A 17,118-nucleotide genomic window follows, 5' to 3' on the forward strand; every position below is an offset into this window, starting at 1 on the left:
TGAACCGCTTCCAAAGCTCACCATTCTCCAGGCTCATTCGTACTCCAGAGGGGATGCGTGTGCTGGGTGGGGGACCTGGTGGCAGAGCCTGACTAGGCCCATAGGAGAGGCCGGGAGCTGGGGGCAGGAGGCGCCCTGAAGGTTCCAGGCTGGGGAAGAAGCTTTCCAGTTTGGGGGCAGCATCGAGGTCTAGAGGAAGAGAAAGATAGAACAAGGCGAGGAAGAAGGTTAATATGATAGAGGGGCATTTCTTGAGGTGAGTGTGTATGTGGGGGGGCTACAGTCAGGGCTGAGAAGCATCCCACAGGAATTTGTCACCCTTCTGCTGGTTTCCGCTCAGTCTCACCCCCCCCCAACCTCTTCTCCTGACCAGTTGGTCTCTGTCAGGCGCTAAAAGTCCAGCTGACTGGGGACTGGGGGGGTGAGAAGAGAAAGCCACTGAATTTCTGTGAATTTGGCAGCCTTGTTATCCCAGTCCTGGCCTCCCACTGATCTGTCCAAAACCAACAGCTGTTTCCCCCTCTTAGGAGTACCACCGTGGTCCATCCTTTTGGTTTGTCCCAGCCTCTGCCTCGCTGTCAACCATCATCTTACTTGTTCAAATTAAATTCCATTCTTTCTCCCAAGCACAAAGCAGTCCTGGTTTACGGGCCTTGCTGCCCTCTCCAGCCTTTCCTGTCATTCCAGGAGTTCTGCTTCCCTGGTGTCATTTTGCTCAAATCTACTCCCCTCTTGGTAAACCCGGCAGTCCCAGCTGCAACCCTCCTCCTCTGATCCTACCAGCCATCACTGTGCTCTCAAAGAAATCGAAAGTCTTGACTTGTAGCTCCTTCCTTCTCCATGCTCAGACCCTTTGAACCATTCCCATCCTAGGAAACCTTAAGAGGATTGTGTCATCCTGTCATGCCTTCTGTATAGAAATATTACTATATTCCTGTCTCATTTGAAACATTTGTGGGCTCTTTTCTCCATTAAAAATGCATTCCCCAGGCTCTTGCTCCCACGTACTTGATCCCATTTATCTAAAAGAGTGCCCAGCAAGTCTAGTTCCCAGTCATTCCTCTGCATACATCTCTCTTCAGCCCCCCCCCGCCCCCAATCTCCCACTCCTCCACCACATCCCAGTTTCTCACCTGGATATCTGAAGGCTTCGTACTGTGGTCCCTGACTCTGGGGATACCCAGTTCCTGGAGGTGGGGGAGGTCGCAGAGGATAGGAGCCCCCATACTGTGAAAACATCTCTGAAGGGTGATACATGGGTTGCTAAAGGAAGCCTGGGAACCAGGACTCTTGGGTTTTTGGGAAGGGAGGAGAACAGATGAGGTTGGGAGCCAGGGCTCCTTCCTTTGGTGAATAAGCAGTGAGTTCTAGGGGCCTGATGAGAGTGGTAGGGCGTCTGGAGGGGAGTGGGGTGGCAGAAGCCAGGAGGGAGGGGAGGGGGGAGGGGGGGCTGTTGGGGATAGAGCTGGTTTGAGGAGCTGAGAAGGCAGGTCTCCTGGGTTCTGTCTCCTGCAGCAAGACTGGGATGCTTCCACCTCCAGATCTTTCTCTCTCCCTGAGGAGCCCCTGGCTGAGGTTGTATTTATGATTCCGCCAAGACTCTTTGAAGTGAGACCCCAAATGGCACATTCACACCTCCAGGAGGGGAGGGGTTTGGGGCTGAAAGCAGGGGAACCGGAGCACAGAAGTAGCAGGGACATGTATTCTCAGTCCCAGGATGTCCTCTCCTTACACACCCTCTAGCTATTTCTATCAGGGTCCTTCTATTTTATCCCTCTTCCACCTTCCCTGGCTTTTCAGCCTTTGCCTGCCTTTCCGTCATACAAAAAAGTTGCCTTCATCCTTGGTTCTCCAAAGATCCCTGTGTAACACCCCCCCCCCAATTCTGATGCCCAAGCCCCCTCCTGTGGTCCGCCCAGTCAGCTCTCCCACTCCATCTCAGACTTCATTAAGAGTCTTGGCCCAGTCCCTTTCTGTGCCCACCACTCAAATCCTCCTAATTGCCTAATTAACACTCTGACTCCAAAGTTTCCTGATTGATCCTGACCTATGGGGTTCTTGGTTTACAAGTGGGTGAGGGGGGAGGTGCCATGGTCATTTGTCATCCAGATGTTTTTGCAGCTGGGCTGGACAGCTGCAGGATCCTGAGAGTGAAGGGGTCCAGTGAATTATTCTGGTACCCCAGTTGTGGTTAATGCCTGGGTTCTCTGTAGCCTCATAATACAACTGATTTTTATATATTATATACATTTTTTCACAGTAGTTCTAACTGGTAATGCTAACCACTTTTAAGGGGTGTATATGATCAAACGCTATGACAAGAAGAGTAGTTCTTGATACTGGTGTGTGAGTGTGTAGTGCCATTTACGCCAAGGCCATATACTTGCCTAAACAGAATGCACATTATGCCACTTGAAGTGTTAACACTTGTAGGGGAGTGCCCTTAGCCAGCAGGACTGTGTTTATTCTGCACTTTAAAAAAAATGTTCTGTAACTTCGGATTATGTTCTGTGATGAGTTGACCCGAATTTTGCAGCCTGAATAAGGTATACATATTTCCCTGTACTTTGCATAATGCATCCTGCTTCTTCCAGTTGGGACTGAGAGTCGAAGGGCACCCCCACCCTCTCACTACGGGAAATCCTTCATCGGATTATGTTCTGTGATGAGTTGACCCAAATTTTGCAGCCTGAATAAGGTATACACATTTCCCTGTACTTTGCATAATGCATCCCACTTCTTCTAGTTGCGACTGAGAGTCGAAGGGCAGCCCCACCCTCTCACTACGGGAAATCCTTCTGTCTTTGGAGAGACTGTCTGTGCTCTCAAGTCTTTCTGCAACTTTAAGAGCTACAAAAAAAATGACAAAACTTTGATTCTAAGGATGCTAAATCCTGCACTCTTATCACTTGCTCCACTTGCTCAGCCGTGCCACACAACATGCAGCTTGGACAACCAGTGTTGTCACAAAGAGTACACCAACAAGAGTACTTCTGCTTTGGTATGTCAGGCGGGTTTGTAGGTCCTCTCCACTTGTGTATCCATAAGGAAAAAATACTGCCACTGTTTTTCCTTCTCCATAAGTGGTGTTAGAACAAATTTAGAGTTCAGTGGCACCATTAAGACCAACAAAGGTGTATTCAAAGTATGAGCTTTCATGTGCAAGGTACACTTTTTCAAATACTTTTTCAAATAAGTTGTGTTCGATCATGTATGCGGAGATCAGGCACTTTCTTCTTTGGCCATTTTCTTTGTGCACTCTAGTGACTGGCTGCATTTGACTGGCTAGCTTATCTCCAGTTAATTCCTTTTACCTGCAACTTCTGATTTAGGACTGGATGCAGACGTTGCTTCCAAGGGGTGGCCCCGAAGTATGCTGAATGCTGGCAGGCAGGCAGAACGATGCTGGTTGGAGGTGATATGAGAAAGAGGGGAGAATTTTAGGGCTTTGGAGAGCTGCACTCCCCTCCCCTCAATGCTTTGGAATCCAGAACTCTTAGAAAGTGTATTCTTCAGATGGTTGCTAGAATGCCTGATTTCTCTCTCTCTCTCTCTCTCTCTCTCTCTCTCTCTCTCACACACACACACAACCAACCCAGAGTTTTAAGACTCAGCCTAGCTCTCTCTCACCCCCCCTCCCGCGTTTTAAGACTCAGCCTGGATCTTGATCTTTCTCACACACACACAGAGAGAGAGAGAGCCAGGCTTGTATGAGCCTTTTTGTGGAACCAGCATTTTGTTGGGGGAACTTCAAAACTGCTGAGAGTCCTTCTTTTTCTTGAATGTTGTTTCTTTAAGGAAAACGGGGTTTGTAGCAACTGTGTGTTTCCGAATTCTGCCCAGAAAAATTAGAAGTGGAGTGCCCAATTTCTCTCCTTCTGCAGGGCACTGTAGAGCAAAGGCAATATAGCCCTCGGACTCACGTTATATGAAGTCCTCAGGGTATGATATTTGAGCACCCTCATGAGCTGTTTGAGGCTCATGAAGAAGGGAGGTTATATTCTCCAAATGCAAAGACACAGCCCCTGGCACTGGCATCCTTGTGGTGGGAATTTCAGTCACGGAGTAAGGAAGTGGTGGATGGCTCTTTTCCCTTAGATCTTAAATCAAGATGCAGAGTGTGGAAGGCTTATTTCTTTAGTTATGTCTTCAGTGCAGGGTTGATCTTGTTACTCTGTGATGTGGTAATGTCAGAAGCCTACCCCTCCTCCAGTTCCTGCAGTGCTCCTCTTTTATTATTAGGTGTATAGCCAGAGGACCTACCCAACAATGAAAAATCACATATTTTCCATGGTACCTGTGGATTTCAAGATGGCAGTGAAATCAAGCAGATTTCTTGATAGCTCCCTCATGATGGGGTGAGGAACCAGTCCCCAGTTGAGTACCTTCCATGATGTGCCCTTTCCCCCTTTCCTTCACTTGCTCATCCTGTCTTACGCTAACAGGTGCTGATGTCTGATGTTCTGGACTGGGTATCACACACACATCTTCTTGCCCAGCAATATATATTAGGATGATGAGCAGGCCTCCTTGTGGACACACAATTTTTGCAAGAAACATACTGTTTCTACCATCTAGTCATCAAAGGTGCACTGCCCCTGAATATGGAAGTTCCACTTTATGGAAACAAGCAGTGCTTGGCATCTTGTTGGCAACTGTTGGTGAAAAGAAAAGTGGACTGGATGGTTTTGGGGGACTGATCCAGCAAAGCAGTTCATATTTTGAAAACTCTTTAATCATTGAAACCAGACGAAGCAACGGGACCTTTTGTCTGCTGAATTAAAAAGTGTGTGTATGTTTACATTAGCTCCATAAATGATTCAATGGTAATTCATTTTTATTATGGGATTATGAAAATCTCCTTTAAAAGTGGAACAGATTATTCTCATTTTCACTAATGATTGTTTAAAAGGTATATAGCATGTTGTAACTCTCAAAAGCAGACAGTAGGTGGAGCACTTGAGCACTGCCGTGTAGGACACAGTAACTGTTCACAGCTGAGGGGGGGACATCAGGCCCCCTTTGAGGATGGGGGGTACTTGTGCATCTGATGATTCTGCTTTGGGGTATTCTGAGGCTGGTGATGTCAGCAGGACCTCTGGCTAAGCACTTAAGAGGTAGGAAAGGAAACTCTTGACTGCATAAGCCGGCTGTGCCCTTGTTCCCACCCCTTACTGTAATACACTCTGCACCTCTTTAATCCTCTGGGATTTGGGATTTCTGTAGCCTCTGAGGGAATGCCAGAGTTTTGCATGGTGTTAGTAGTGGGGACAAGCTCAAAATGGCAAGAGAATGAACCGTACATGGGGTGAAATCTATGATAAATGAAGAGGTGAACAGATCTCCAGATGAATTCAATAAGTTGGGTAGAAGGTACTTTGCCGTGGGGCTGCAATTCTTCCACGAGGAGGATACTCGTTGTGCTGAAACCTCTAAGAGGTACTTGCCTCTGTGTGGTAGCCCAGGAGCTTCTGTGCCTGAGGCGGCTGAAGAATTGCTAACCTCAGGGTGAGGAAGCCCAAATGCATCATCTGCTCTTCATTTATTTATTTACTTTATGTAAAACATCTATATGCCACCTTTCCACCCAAATAGGGTCCCCGTGGCTCCCTTCAGCTGAGAATGTAGCCTTAGCAAGTGTGGAAATCTGCTGTCTGATACAGGACTGGGTGGATGGGGTACAACTGGCTGTTTTTCAGACCTCCTTTGGCCCAGGCTCGTTCCCTATGGAGTCCTTGAGAAGAGAGACAACATACACAAAGGTCTGGCCGGTGGAATAATCAGGAGTGATTACTGCTCTGGCTACTTGCCTTGAAAACCCTACAGGGTCACCATAGATTGGGTGTGACTTGATAGCCCCCCCCCCCCAAAAAAAAAAGACTTGAATGGCTAGTAAATGCCTTGGTGACAGCACCCCCTACTGTAAAAAAGAAGTACCACTTCAGTGCTTTTATTTATATATATATATAATACATACTCTCACAAAGTCACAAATACTGTACAATCCTTGCCTTCCCCATTCCACTATACAATTGCCGTCGTAATTTTTGAATACACACTCTGTACAATAACCCCCCCCACACACACACACTCCTCCCCTCCCCCTCCCAAACCCTGCTTTCCACTATACAATTGCTGTCGTAATTTTTGAATACACACTCTGTACAATAACCCCCCCCACACACACACACTCCTCCCCTCCCCCTCCCAAACCCTGCTTGCACACTGACCCTGGCCTAGGTGTCTCCTTGTGCACTGCCTCCTTTTGCCACGTGAGGGCATCATATCTGAGCCATGGGTGTGGCCTCCCAGCAGAAGCTCCGCCTCCTCCTTCACAACTCAGAGGCATCCAGAAGTGATTTGGGTGGCAGCCCATCGGCTGGGAAGGCAGAGGCAAGTTTTGTGGAAATTGTCATTTCTCAGGCTCCACCGACTACATGTCATTAGCCAAAGGTGGCGAGATCCTGCTTCTTTCCGCTGTCCCTCTCTTTTCAGTCCCAGCCATTATCCTTGATCATGTGGTTGAGTTCAATGATATATTTCCCCTCCTTGTATTTCTGACTGGTCTCGAAGGCTTGCTCCTGCAAGACACAAGAATGCAAAGGGTGTTGAAGAGTGTGTGAGCTTTCTTAAAAGCAGTGCATTAGTCGCAGGGAGAGGAAGATGAGGGGCGGCCGGTGAAAACTCACATATTTCCATCCAAGTGTGGTTTTGCAGTTTTCACAGTAGATATCGGCCACAGCGTGTAGACCTGTCAGCAGGACCCGTTCTTCGGCTGGCCCACATCCAACATTTACTCTGTGCGGAGCCAAGAAACAAGAGACAGCCAGTGAGGTATAGCGGTGAAAGCGGTGAACTAGGGCTGGAGAGATGAGTTCCAACCCCTGCTCAGAACTGAAGCTCCCTGGGTGACAATGGACCTGTTACTCTTTCTCAGCCTGACCTGCCTCACAGGGATATTGCTGCCCTGAACTCCTTCGAAGAAGGGCAGAAAGAAACATAGAAAAAAGGAATGGGTTGAGGGGCACAGTGTCACTTAGCTCTACCAATGCCTGTTTACCCATAATCCCTCGTATTTTCCTAGTCTGAGTTTTCCCTTGCCTTTAAATCAGTGAAGGCCTCAAGTTCTGCCTGTGTGGCCTCACAGGTTCAGCCTTGAAATTTTTTTTTTGTCAGACAGCCTGAGAGACTGGGTTGAAGACTGTGTACCAGTCAGGGTTGATGGCAGGGTCATTTGAATGCTGAGGCTCCTTTCGTAAAGGACCATCTCTGGGAATTCCCATTTCTGGCAGTTCCCCTCATCACTGCATGTCTACTCATCCCATCTGCTGTTCCTAAGCTTGTTGGTTTGCACGTTATGGGAGAATGGGGAGGACCCAGCACATCACCCCCTTTTATTTTTAAAATTATTTTTTATTATTATTCTATTATTAAATTTATATGCCGAGGCAACTAACAGCAACTAAAGTATTAACAGCCGTCAAATAAAAACATAAAACTAAAAGGCAGCCCACATAAACAGACCCAGTTAATGAAAAGCTAAGCAGAAGAGCCTGTGTACTGTCTGACAACTGATTCCACCAGGATGGGGCCACCACAAAGAAAGCCCTCATCCTGGTAGATGCCAGGCAAACATTCTGGGGGCTAGGTACCACAAGCAGGTTGTGGGTTGAAGAACACAAATTTTTTTGGGGGGGGGAATATGTCAGAAGAGGCGGTCTGCCATGTATGAAGGTCCCAGACCATTTAGGGCTTTAAAGGTAATCACCAGCACCTCAAATTTGATCTGGAACTCAACTGGCAGTCTCTTGGCATGGGTCCTGCCTTATCACAGAGGTCATCAGAGTTTGCACGTATACCAGTGGACAAAGTTGCGGTTTTCATTGAGTTGTGCCTGGGGTGAACTAGTTCAGATTGCAGGCAAGGGCTGCATGAATATTTATTTCATTATTGAGAAAACCTGCACCCTGCCTCTCCAAGAAATCTGCACAATGGAATGCTTCCTATCAACAACAAGATGGTTTTGTGTAGAAAACTAGAATGTTTAAAGTTTGGCTAGGTTTGGGATCCTTTTCTCTGACATGCTGCTCCTCTCGCAGAGAGGGCCATGCCCCTAAACACGGAGAACTAGGTCACTGGCACAACAACTTGAGCCCACAACAGGCCTGGGATAGGGCAGAGATCCTTTCTCACAGACTGCTTTGTAGCTGCCCTTTGACCGGAGTCTGCTTCTTTCTATGATACTCACACAGAGTTGAATAAATACGCCCGGCCTTGGCTCCCTTGGAAAGACTGTAATGACAAGAAGACGAGGGGAACAGCTTTAAATAAACACCTCGATTGACTCTTTGCTGCACGTCCCCCTTTGCAGGATTCCTCGCCCTCACCACGGTCCTGACCAGCAGCGTCCCCCTCGGACTTTCGTCTGTCCGTGAGCCCACAGCCGCTTCCCTGCTCCCTGCTGCATTTCCTTGTTTGTTCTCTGGCTTGCTTTCAGGCACACCTCATCTCTGCACACTGAATTCAATTTAATCATTAATCAGCTCGCAGCCGAAACCTGTTGACCTTGCAGTGTCTCAGCCACCAGGGTGTGGATGGTTGAGCAAGAATCAACAAGCCCCCCTTGAGAAAACTGTCCAGCTTGAGGAGACAAATATCCCATCTCCTTGCTGCTTTCCAGATTCCCCCCCCCTCTCCCCCCATCACCTGCCTTTATCCTTCAGTTATAACTCCCTTCCTTTAAGTACTAGGAAGATTTACAAGTTTTGTTTGCTTAATTGTGGTTCCCTGACTGTATAATCGGGCAGTTGGGGATAGTCCTTCCCTTTTCTCACTCATCTGTTAGAAGCTAAATTGCTCACCCTAACAGGAAGTGGAAGCGCTTCTAGGTCTGTGTTCTGGCCTAACAGGGAGGTGTGTCTCGGGAGATTTCCCCCGAGATCCTCTGGCCCATTCTGGGGATCTGGGCAATGCAGCATAGTGCTGTGGGTAGAACTGAGGCACCGGAATGGTGCAGTGGATAAAATAACCTTTTTGGAAAATCAAAGCACAAATCCTGCCTCTGCCACAGGCTGCCCAGAGCCTTGACCTTCTTACCTTTATTCCCCATCTGCAAACTGTGAATAATGGTGACCTACCTAGCAGGGTTGCTGCAGAAGGCCGTTTGAAAGTGTGTGATATATAATAACTCACATTAGGGTTAGGATGGGGGAAAGCAGAGTAGGATTCCCTATAATGATAGCTTTTTAAAAAAAAAACACTAATGTTAAAACTAACTAATGTTAAAAGTAATGTTTAACCACGTCTGGATTTGTTTGTTTGTTTGTTAAACCAACTGGCAGAGAAGACAGCCACCTCTTCCCTGGGTTGCTGTCTGTCAGAAATATCCTGGTACTCTTTATACCTTGGAGATAAGGTCGTCGTGGTTGGCCAGGTGTGCCCGGCAATGCACACAGCTGTAGCGTCGGTGGCAGTTGTCCAGATAGGCTTGGAAAGTTTTGGGTTTGGACAGCCTCACCATTGTCGTGTGGTCATAAAATGGAGAGAGAAGCTGCAGGAGAGTTGTGCAGAAATGTGCAGTCCTCCGACGGGGGAAGCCTGAAATGCCGTAAGAGAGAGGAGTGATGAGATAAGCAGAATGTGGGAGAGCTTGGGAGGGGTGTGGTCGTTTGGTGGGGACAGGATTTTTGGGTTCTCAGTTGAGGGGATGTGTTCGAGCCCGGAAGGTTAGGAGCTGAGATGCCTGGATTCAATTTCCCAGCTCTTGCCATTGGCTAAATACTGTCTAACCAGTCTGGTTTCTCAACCAAAACAGTACCACGTGCTCTGGCTCCCAAGGCATGTTCTAGGAGGCTCAGCTTGTAATAAACCTCGAGATGTAGGTCAGCACAGATCATCTTGTGATGGAGAAGTATTGCTTAGAATAGAATACAAGCGTCCTGGCTCTCCCATGCTGCCTCTCTCCAAAGAACTTCCCCTCCTCTTTCCAATAACGTTGCCACTCTGATGCCCGCTAGATCCTCTTTGCCCTTCTTTTTTTGAACAACCCAGGAATCCTTGCTTTCCAAATCCCTTCATTTGTCCTCCCCCATCAGATCCAGGAGTTCTGGCACTTTGACAAAAAAAAAAATGTAAAACAAACTTCCTTGTTTCAACACATGACAAGCTTTCCCTTTGGCCCCTGTTTTAAGGTATATGCCACCCAACTCAGTGGGTTGATGTCTCCCAAGAGGGCAGGTTTTGAAAATGCTACCTTGTGTTCAGGAACTCTTTAGGGGGAGAAGGTGATGGGCGGATGGGCAGATGGATGGATGGGGTCGTGGTGTTAAAATGCAGTGCCCATTTACGGTGAGATTGTTGAAGGATAAACACAGGAAAAAGCAAACAAACAATTTGCAGAAGGAATAGTGAGGAGTGTTAAACAGTGTTAAAAATATGCAGTTGTAAAAAGATGGCAGGAGTGAAGGATGCCTATAATGTAATTGTGGATGAGTGCAGAAGGAATATTTGAAGATGTGGGACGCGGGGGAGAGCCGAAGGGGGAAGGATGATCCGGAAGACAATGTGAGTGCTGAGAAGGGGGAAAGGTGTAAAGGAAGAGGCAGATGAGCACAGAATTAAGAGCAGAGAAACTGGAACTGTCAAATGAATGCGGAAGAGAAAGGCGTACAGCAACCTGCGGATGAGTCTAGGAGAGAGGAGGGAAAAAATAACTAGTGCAGGGAAAAGGGGGCTGGTGAACATGCAGTGGCTTAAATAAATGCTGCACAGGAGCGAGAGGGCGGGGGGGAGGGGGGGAAGGCAGACGAAGAACCCTCCGCAAGGAGGCTGGAGGCTTCCTTTGCAAAGGGAGGCGGCTGGCTGGGGCTGGGCGGAGGGGGAAAAGTCTGGAACATGACGAGGGGGAGGGAAAGGGAGGCGGCTCCTTGAAAGCGAAGCAAGTGAACCAACCAAGCCTGCGGGCAGGGGAATGCTGACTTGGGGAAATGGAGGCTGTGTCTCTGTCTTTGCAAACAAAAAGAAGACCCTGGGTTCCCTGGCACTGTGTGTGTGTGTGTGTATGTGAGTGAGAGAGATAGATTTGGGGGATCTCTGTGATGCAGTCTGCAGAAGACCCTGCATTCCCCAGGTTTCCCACCTCCTCTCTAAAACGTTGTCTTCTTTCTCATTGCAGATGCTAGATCTGATCTCCGCTCCCCTAGCAGACCCCACTACCTCTGGGGTTTTTATGCTTGGGGTGGGGAGGGGGAGGTATTTTCCTTTCTGTTTCCCCTGTTTCCCCTAGCTGTAGATAAGATTATGTTAGCTGTAGCAAAAGTAATTATGAGAGGAACAAAGGGGAACACGGGGCCAAATGTGGTGTCCAGAGTGGCTAGAGTGGGGCAGTGGCTAGAGAGTTCTACTAGGACCTGGGAGACCCGTTTGCCATAAAATGTACCAGGTGACGTTGGGCCAGTCCTTTTTTCTCAGCCTAATCCACCTCACAAGGCTCTTATGAAGGCAAAACGGAGGAGGGGAGAACCAGATATGCAGCCTTGAACGCCTCAGAGGAAGGCGAGGATAAAAATGTTCTATAGGAAACAGTGCTCTGGGTCATTTTAGGCCTTTATACAGGAATTCTAAACAAATATTGCCCCATTATTAGAGAACGTTTTGTAAATTGTAGGGACTGTTCTTGGTGATTAGGATTCAGCCTGGATCCTAATGACAGGGTAATAGGACTAGCCATTATCTTAGCCAATATGGAGGCACCTTATTAGCTAGAGATAATATCAGTTTACCAGTTACTAGAAATACAGTGCAGCGAACAGGAGAATCACAGGGATAAGCCTGTTCCAGTCTGATTTAAGGACAGGTGGATGCTGAATGCTTGACAGGAATGAGTTTGAGCTTACATTAAGGTCATCAAACAATATGGGCCTGCTTTAATATTATGGGAAGTACAGACTGTTGCATGCTACTGGTACAGTGTGAAAAGGGATTTTCTTAAGATGGTTTAATACAGGAGATCTATAAATAGATATTCAATCTTCAGTGAGGGCATAGGGCCCATTCTTGACCTTGGTTTCATGGTTCCTAGGGTGAATATATCTGTTTATGATTAAATAATGACATTTTAGGTACCTTAATATGAAATATAGGCTTTGTTCTAAACTTTTATTGGTGCTTTCTGCAGTAATCAACTTTTTCCTGTGGGAAGTTAGGGATGAGTACAGGTAGCATGTGATTTTTAGTCTATCCAGTACTTGAGAAAACATGGTCTGCATTATACTACAATAACCTCTCTTCTATGAAATATGGGTTAATAGACTAATGGGGAGGAGCCCATGAAAGCAAGTTGTATCAAGCATTACACGGCAAGCCACATATCAGAGATATTGGTTATGTATTTAATACTCTCTAATCCTAATCTGTTACACACAAAAACTATAATTTATATGCAGGTAGAGGGAATGAAGAAACAGGAGGTGACATAGGTGTAGAAATGGGTACTGAATGATTGTGAGTTAAAATTCCTATTTGGATTATCTACTGCAAGGAAGTGACAGACTCTTAACTAAGGAGACAGCACAATATGCCAGAGTTGTAGTTTTACATTGGACATACTGAGGCAAAATGTTTTCCAGTGATTTAATCAGTTATAAAAATGCATTTCAGAAATCCATATAATATGAAAAAAGAGTTGGGGCAGATTTTTTTTTAACCTAGCATTTAAAAAAATCAGAATTCTATTTTTTTTTTGTTTCAAGACTGTAAAATCAGTATTTCTTCCCCATCTGTCAGCTGTTGAAATTTGGAGCTAGAAAAACCAAATGTCCCTCTGCAGTAGGTTTGAAGCTTGGAATCATGAGACCTGGGATTCTGGGAAATACGGTAATGCATTTGCAGTTCTAGGCTATAAAGACATGGGTAAAGTAACCCACCCTTCATAAACAGTCCAGTAGCTATGACTCCATTTGATTTGGCTCAGTGCCTCCAATCAATAGTGAGCTGGCAATGTATTCTAGGGAACAACAACAATGCAGGCTGCTCAGAAATGGATGCCATATTACCTTGTATTACAGGATCTCTAAAAAGATATCTGTACCTTTTTCACTGTGATGATGATATATGAGCCACTGGAATACAGGAGAAGGTACATTGTCCTATAGAGAACAGCCTTCTTGGATTCCGGTTTTAAAAATAATTTACACAGTGGGTCAAACAAAGTACATGCGCCTATTTTAAAAACAAGAGTCACAATTATCACCAAGGACTGTCTTACGGATGGGTAAAATAAACTGTCCCTGATACGCATTTTATCCTGTTTTGTTTACCAGATCTCTTTTTCTCCTAGCAGCAAATTAGATGATAGTTTCATGACACGAGATGCCCACAGTCAGCCACTGCGGTCACCTGGCCTGAATACCTAACAAGTATAAGGTACCCACCATAATCTTACCTGGCAAGAGAGAAATGCAGAAGAACCTCCTTCTTTTGATGAAGCCTCTTAGCCCTCCCGATGCACAGGTACCTTTCCTTGAGAGGGTATTTGGGCAGCTTTGTGAGAGGGGAGGCACCCTGCGGAGAGACCTGCAGGCCCCCCGAAAAGCGCCAGCTGGAAGTCTAGACTTCCTCTTGTTTACAAACCAAAGCTGAGAAACAAAGGTGTCTCCTCCCCTTTCCCCCCTCTCTCCCTCCTCCTTTCTGCGGGCTTCCCCCTTTGCTCCTTCCTCTTTCCAGCCAGCCAATGAAAGGAGAGTATGCAAATAAACTGCAGAACTTTAAAAGGGGAGGGGAAGCACATTAACTGGCACATACTTTGTGGGTGGAGAAGTTGCAATGCAAGGACTTGCGCTGTGTGTGCATCAGCCTGCTATGGGAATAAGCAGAGCTCAGTGCATTGAATGCTACTGAGCCTATGCAGAGTTCCTTTTCCTGAAGCATAAGGCAGAACTTCCACACACACAGAGACACATACAAAAATGCAAAAATACCTAGATAGATAGATGCCGTTAACTTTCAGGCAGCCCTGAAGCCCTGATTCAGGATTAGAATATCAGTGAGAATCAGAGAATTCAAATTTGTCTCCTGCAACTTTACATTTTGCAAACAGACACAAACTTCCTCCATTGGGGTGGCTGTTCTCAACATTTTCTAGCCAGAAACTTCAAAGGGAAACTCCAGATTGAAACTGTTGAATTAGAATCCATCAAGAAGTATGCTATTATTACGTGTGCCCCCCCCCCCTTTGCTAAGTGATGAGAAGTTCTGGGGGCAAGCGCTGATTCAGACTGGCTCTCATGGGAGCACTAGAGACTTGTGGTATTTTTATTAAATATACAGGTAGGACCCACATGAAGGCACAGAGATAGTCCTATAAGATTCACCATCTTACATCAAATCCCCACAGAGAAATCTTGCACCTTCCCGCTGCTTCAGCCCCCACCACTGCCTTTATCTCGCCCTGTACTCCCAGTCTCAAACACTGTGCTACCTTTTTACACAGACACAGGCTTCCCACTCCCATCAATTGCAGAGCTGTATGTGGAGAGTGTCATCTCCCTCAAGCCCTGATGGGTATCTTGAACAGCCGGTTTCCTAGCATCTGCCTGTGGAGACATCCACACTCATTAAACCCCTGTTTCTTTTCTCATGCAGGATTTGCACAATTGTGGTCACTCGTGTCCCTAAAAAGGCAATGCAGCGCTGTGGAAACATTTAAGGGGCAAGCAACATGATTACAGGTTGAAGCACCTTTCCTATGAGAAGAGTACAGAATCTGGGGCTTTTCAGTTTAGAAGAAAGATGCATAAAGGGGCACATGATGGAAGCTTATAAAATTATACGTGAGGTGCAAAAAATGGACGGGGAGAACTTACATATTCAGGAGGGACCAAAAGAAGTACTTCCCTCAATAAGGAATTAAATTGTCGAATTCCCTACCAGTGGATGAGATGATGGCCACTAGCAAAGATGGCTTTAAAGATGCTTAGAAGGATCCGTAGAAGGTAGTTCCATTATTGGTTTACCATGATGACTAAAGAGAACTTTCACATCCAGCAGTAAACCTCTGAATACTGGTGCTCAGGGGTCATTTCGTAGAAAAAGAGGTGCAGGGGCTCATTAGCATAACTTATGCCACACCCCATGACATCACTGGAAGTATGTCAGAAGGCAACACCCACCGCTCAGGCTCCACTGGACTGTTCTGGATTGCTAGCTATTGGGGGGGGGGAAACGTGCAGATCTGTCCTCGCAGAGGAGGGAGAGCTTGTACTTGAAGGCGGGCCGGGGTGGGGGCTCTGCAACTTACCTGGCTGCTTCTTGCTCCTCCTGGCCCGACTGAGGGCTGCTGGGAGCAGGGGGCGGGGCTTGTTGCATGTTCCCACTCCCTGGGCTCCTTACTGCCGGAGCTCCACTCCTGTGCGCTCCCGCAGGAAATGACCCCTGCTGGTGCTAAGAGGCAACATGGGAGGAAGGCCTTGATCCTTATGGCTTGATTGCTAGTCCTCCAGGGCAACTAGTTGGCTATGGTATTATTGGTTAATATAGCAGAGTTTTGCCCAGTCATAGACCCATTATGCACACACATCTTACTGCAGATTTTCAGAGCAGTAAGCCTTAAATCTTGACTTCGGATTCCATGCCTGCCTTATGCCCTAGGGTTGCCATTACTTTTATTATCATAAAGTCTGGGCCGGTCACACATACTCAGCCTAACCTACCTCACAGGGTTGTTGTGCAGATAAAATGGAGGAGAGGAGAGTTATGTAAACCACCTTGGGTCCCCACCAATGTTCCCCCTAAGCGGTGGAGTCTTGTGAGCAAAAATTCTACTTTGTGAGCTACTGGCATTAAAGTTCTGAGCAAGTGATTTGGCTGCTGCATCAATTAGTTTGCTCCGGAGCCATCCTTCCTGAGCTAAGACAAAAATCTGTGAGCAGGAGGCTCAAAAACTGTGAGCTAGCTCACACTCACTCAGCTTAGAGGGAACACTGGTCCCCACTGGGGGAAAAGTGGAGTATAAATAAATAACTAAAATAATATAGTAACATATTGTATTTAGGCAAAAATTCTCGAACAAGGGCTCAACATTTTCACCTGTTCTTCTCACCCATGGCCTTTATAAATCTTACTAAAATAATCTGGGCGAATTCGTTTTCATTGAGTGGTTTGGCACTGAGCGTTGTTCACATAGCAATTCACCTTGTCAGAGATTTTTTTTTTGCATGACCAATTTTATATTACACCTGTGATGAGTACTTTGTTACCCATCTATTTATGAAACTAAAGATGTCACAAGAGAGTGGGAAGTGAGAGCCCGGTGGTGTAATGTCATCCAATTAACTCTGCCACATAGCCTGTATTCCATGTTAAGACTTTACAAACTGTAGATTGGAGGCTTCTCCATCACACCCTGAAACATCTTTCTACTCCACCCCCCCACCCCCCTATTTTTGCATTGACTACTCAGCCTGTTGGAGAGTTTTGGGGAGTTCAGAAGGTTGCACAGAGTTCCGTGATATTTCGGTTGGCCCCAATAAAAAGGTTTCACGCTGTTGTTGTTTTCTTAACTCAGTAGGAAGAGGTATATTGAGTTTGCCAAGGTTTATGTCAGGATGCAGAATCCCCCAGTCCTTATTTTGTAGATGTGTCAGCAGTGAGCATGGGGTCACAGGGATGCCAGCCTCCCCAGAATTACAGCTCCTCTCCAGACTACAGAGACCAGTTCCCCTGGAGAAAATGGGTGCTTTGGAGGGTGGGTTCTATGGAACTGAACCCCACTGAGGTCTCTGTACTTCCCAGGCTCCATCCCTAAATCTCCAGCAATTTCTCAACCTGGATCTGGCAATCCTAGGATGCCCCTTGGGGGGGGGGGGCACCATGTTTAGAGTGTTTTGCAGGACATAAAGCTTTGGCCTTGACAGGACCAGAAAGTTGTGGGGGAAGTCTTCTGGGGCAGGTCTATATCAGTTGGGATGTAGGAAGGCAGAGATGCAAAATTGAGGCTGATGAATACGAGTCCGGGAACAGAAATAAAGCCCAGCCTTTTTTTATATATGTGTTTAAGGAAGGTAAAGGTTTCCCTTGCTCGAAAGCCAGTCAAGTCCGACTCTAGGGTTGCGGTGCTCATCT

At 46.6% G+C, this 17,118-nt stretch overlaps 2 protein-coding genes across 2 annotated transcripts in view; both read right to left on the bottom strand.

The window, feature by feature from the left end:
• TBX6 (T-box 6) overlaps positions 1-1,257 on the bottom strand; it is a 12,806-nt gene extending 11,549 nt beyond the window's left edge. Inside the window, exons 1-2 of the mRNA XM_015419559.1 lie at positions 1,134-1,257; positions 6-189 (exon numbers count right to left, since the gene is read on the bottom strand). Coding sequence (XP_015275045.1) covers positions 6-189; positions 1,134-1,257 — 308 coding nt within the window. The remainder of the gene's footprint in view (positions 1-5; positions 190-1,133) is intronic.
• Positions 1,258-6,020: 4,763 nt separating this feature from the next.
• YPEL3 (yippee like 3) lies at positions 6,021-13,631 on the bottom strand. The gene is made up of 5 exons (XM_015419548.1): positions 13,442-13,631; positions 9,404-9,597; positions 8,249-8,292; positions 6,690-6,798; positions 6,021-6,581 (listed from the first exon to the last, which is right to left on the bottom strand). The coding sequence occupies exons 2-5, from the start codon at positions 9,518-9,520 to the stop codon at positions 6,492-6,494; spliced, it is 360 nt and encodes a 119-aa protein (XP_015275034.1). The 5' UTR covers positions 9,521-9,597; positions 13,442-13,631; the 3' UTR covers positions 6,021-6,491.
• Positions 13,632-17,118: the final 3,487 nt, after the last annotated feature.

The sequence above is a fragment of the Gekko japonicus genome, unplaced genomic scaffold (genome assembly GCF_001447785.1).
Source record: "Gekko japonicus isolate JY-2015 unplaced genomic scaffold, Gekko_japonicus_V1.1 scaffold923, whole genome shotgun sequence".
Lineage (NCBI taxonomy): Eukaryota > Metazoa > Chordata > Lepidosauria > Squamata > Gekkonidae > Gekko > Gekko japonicus.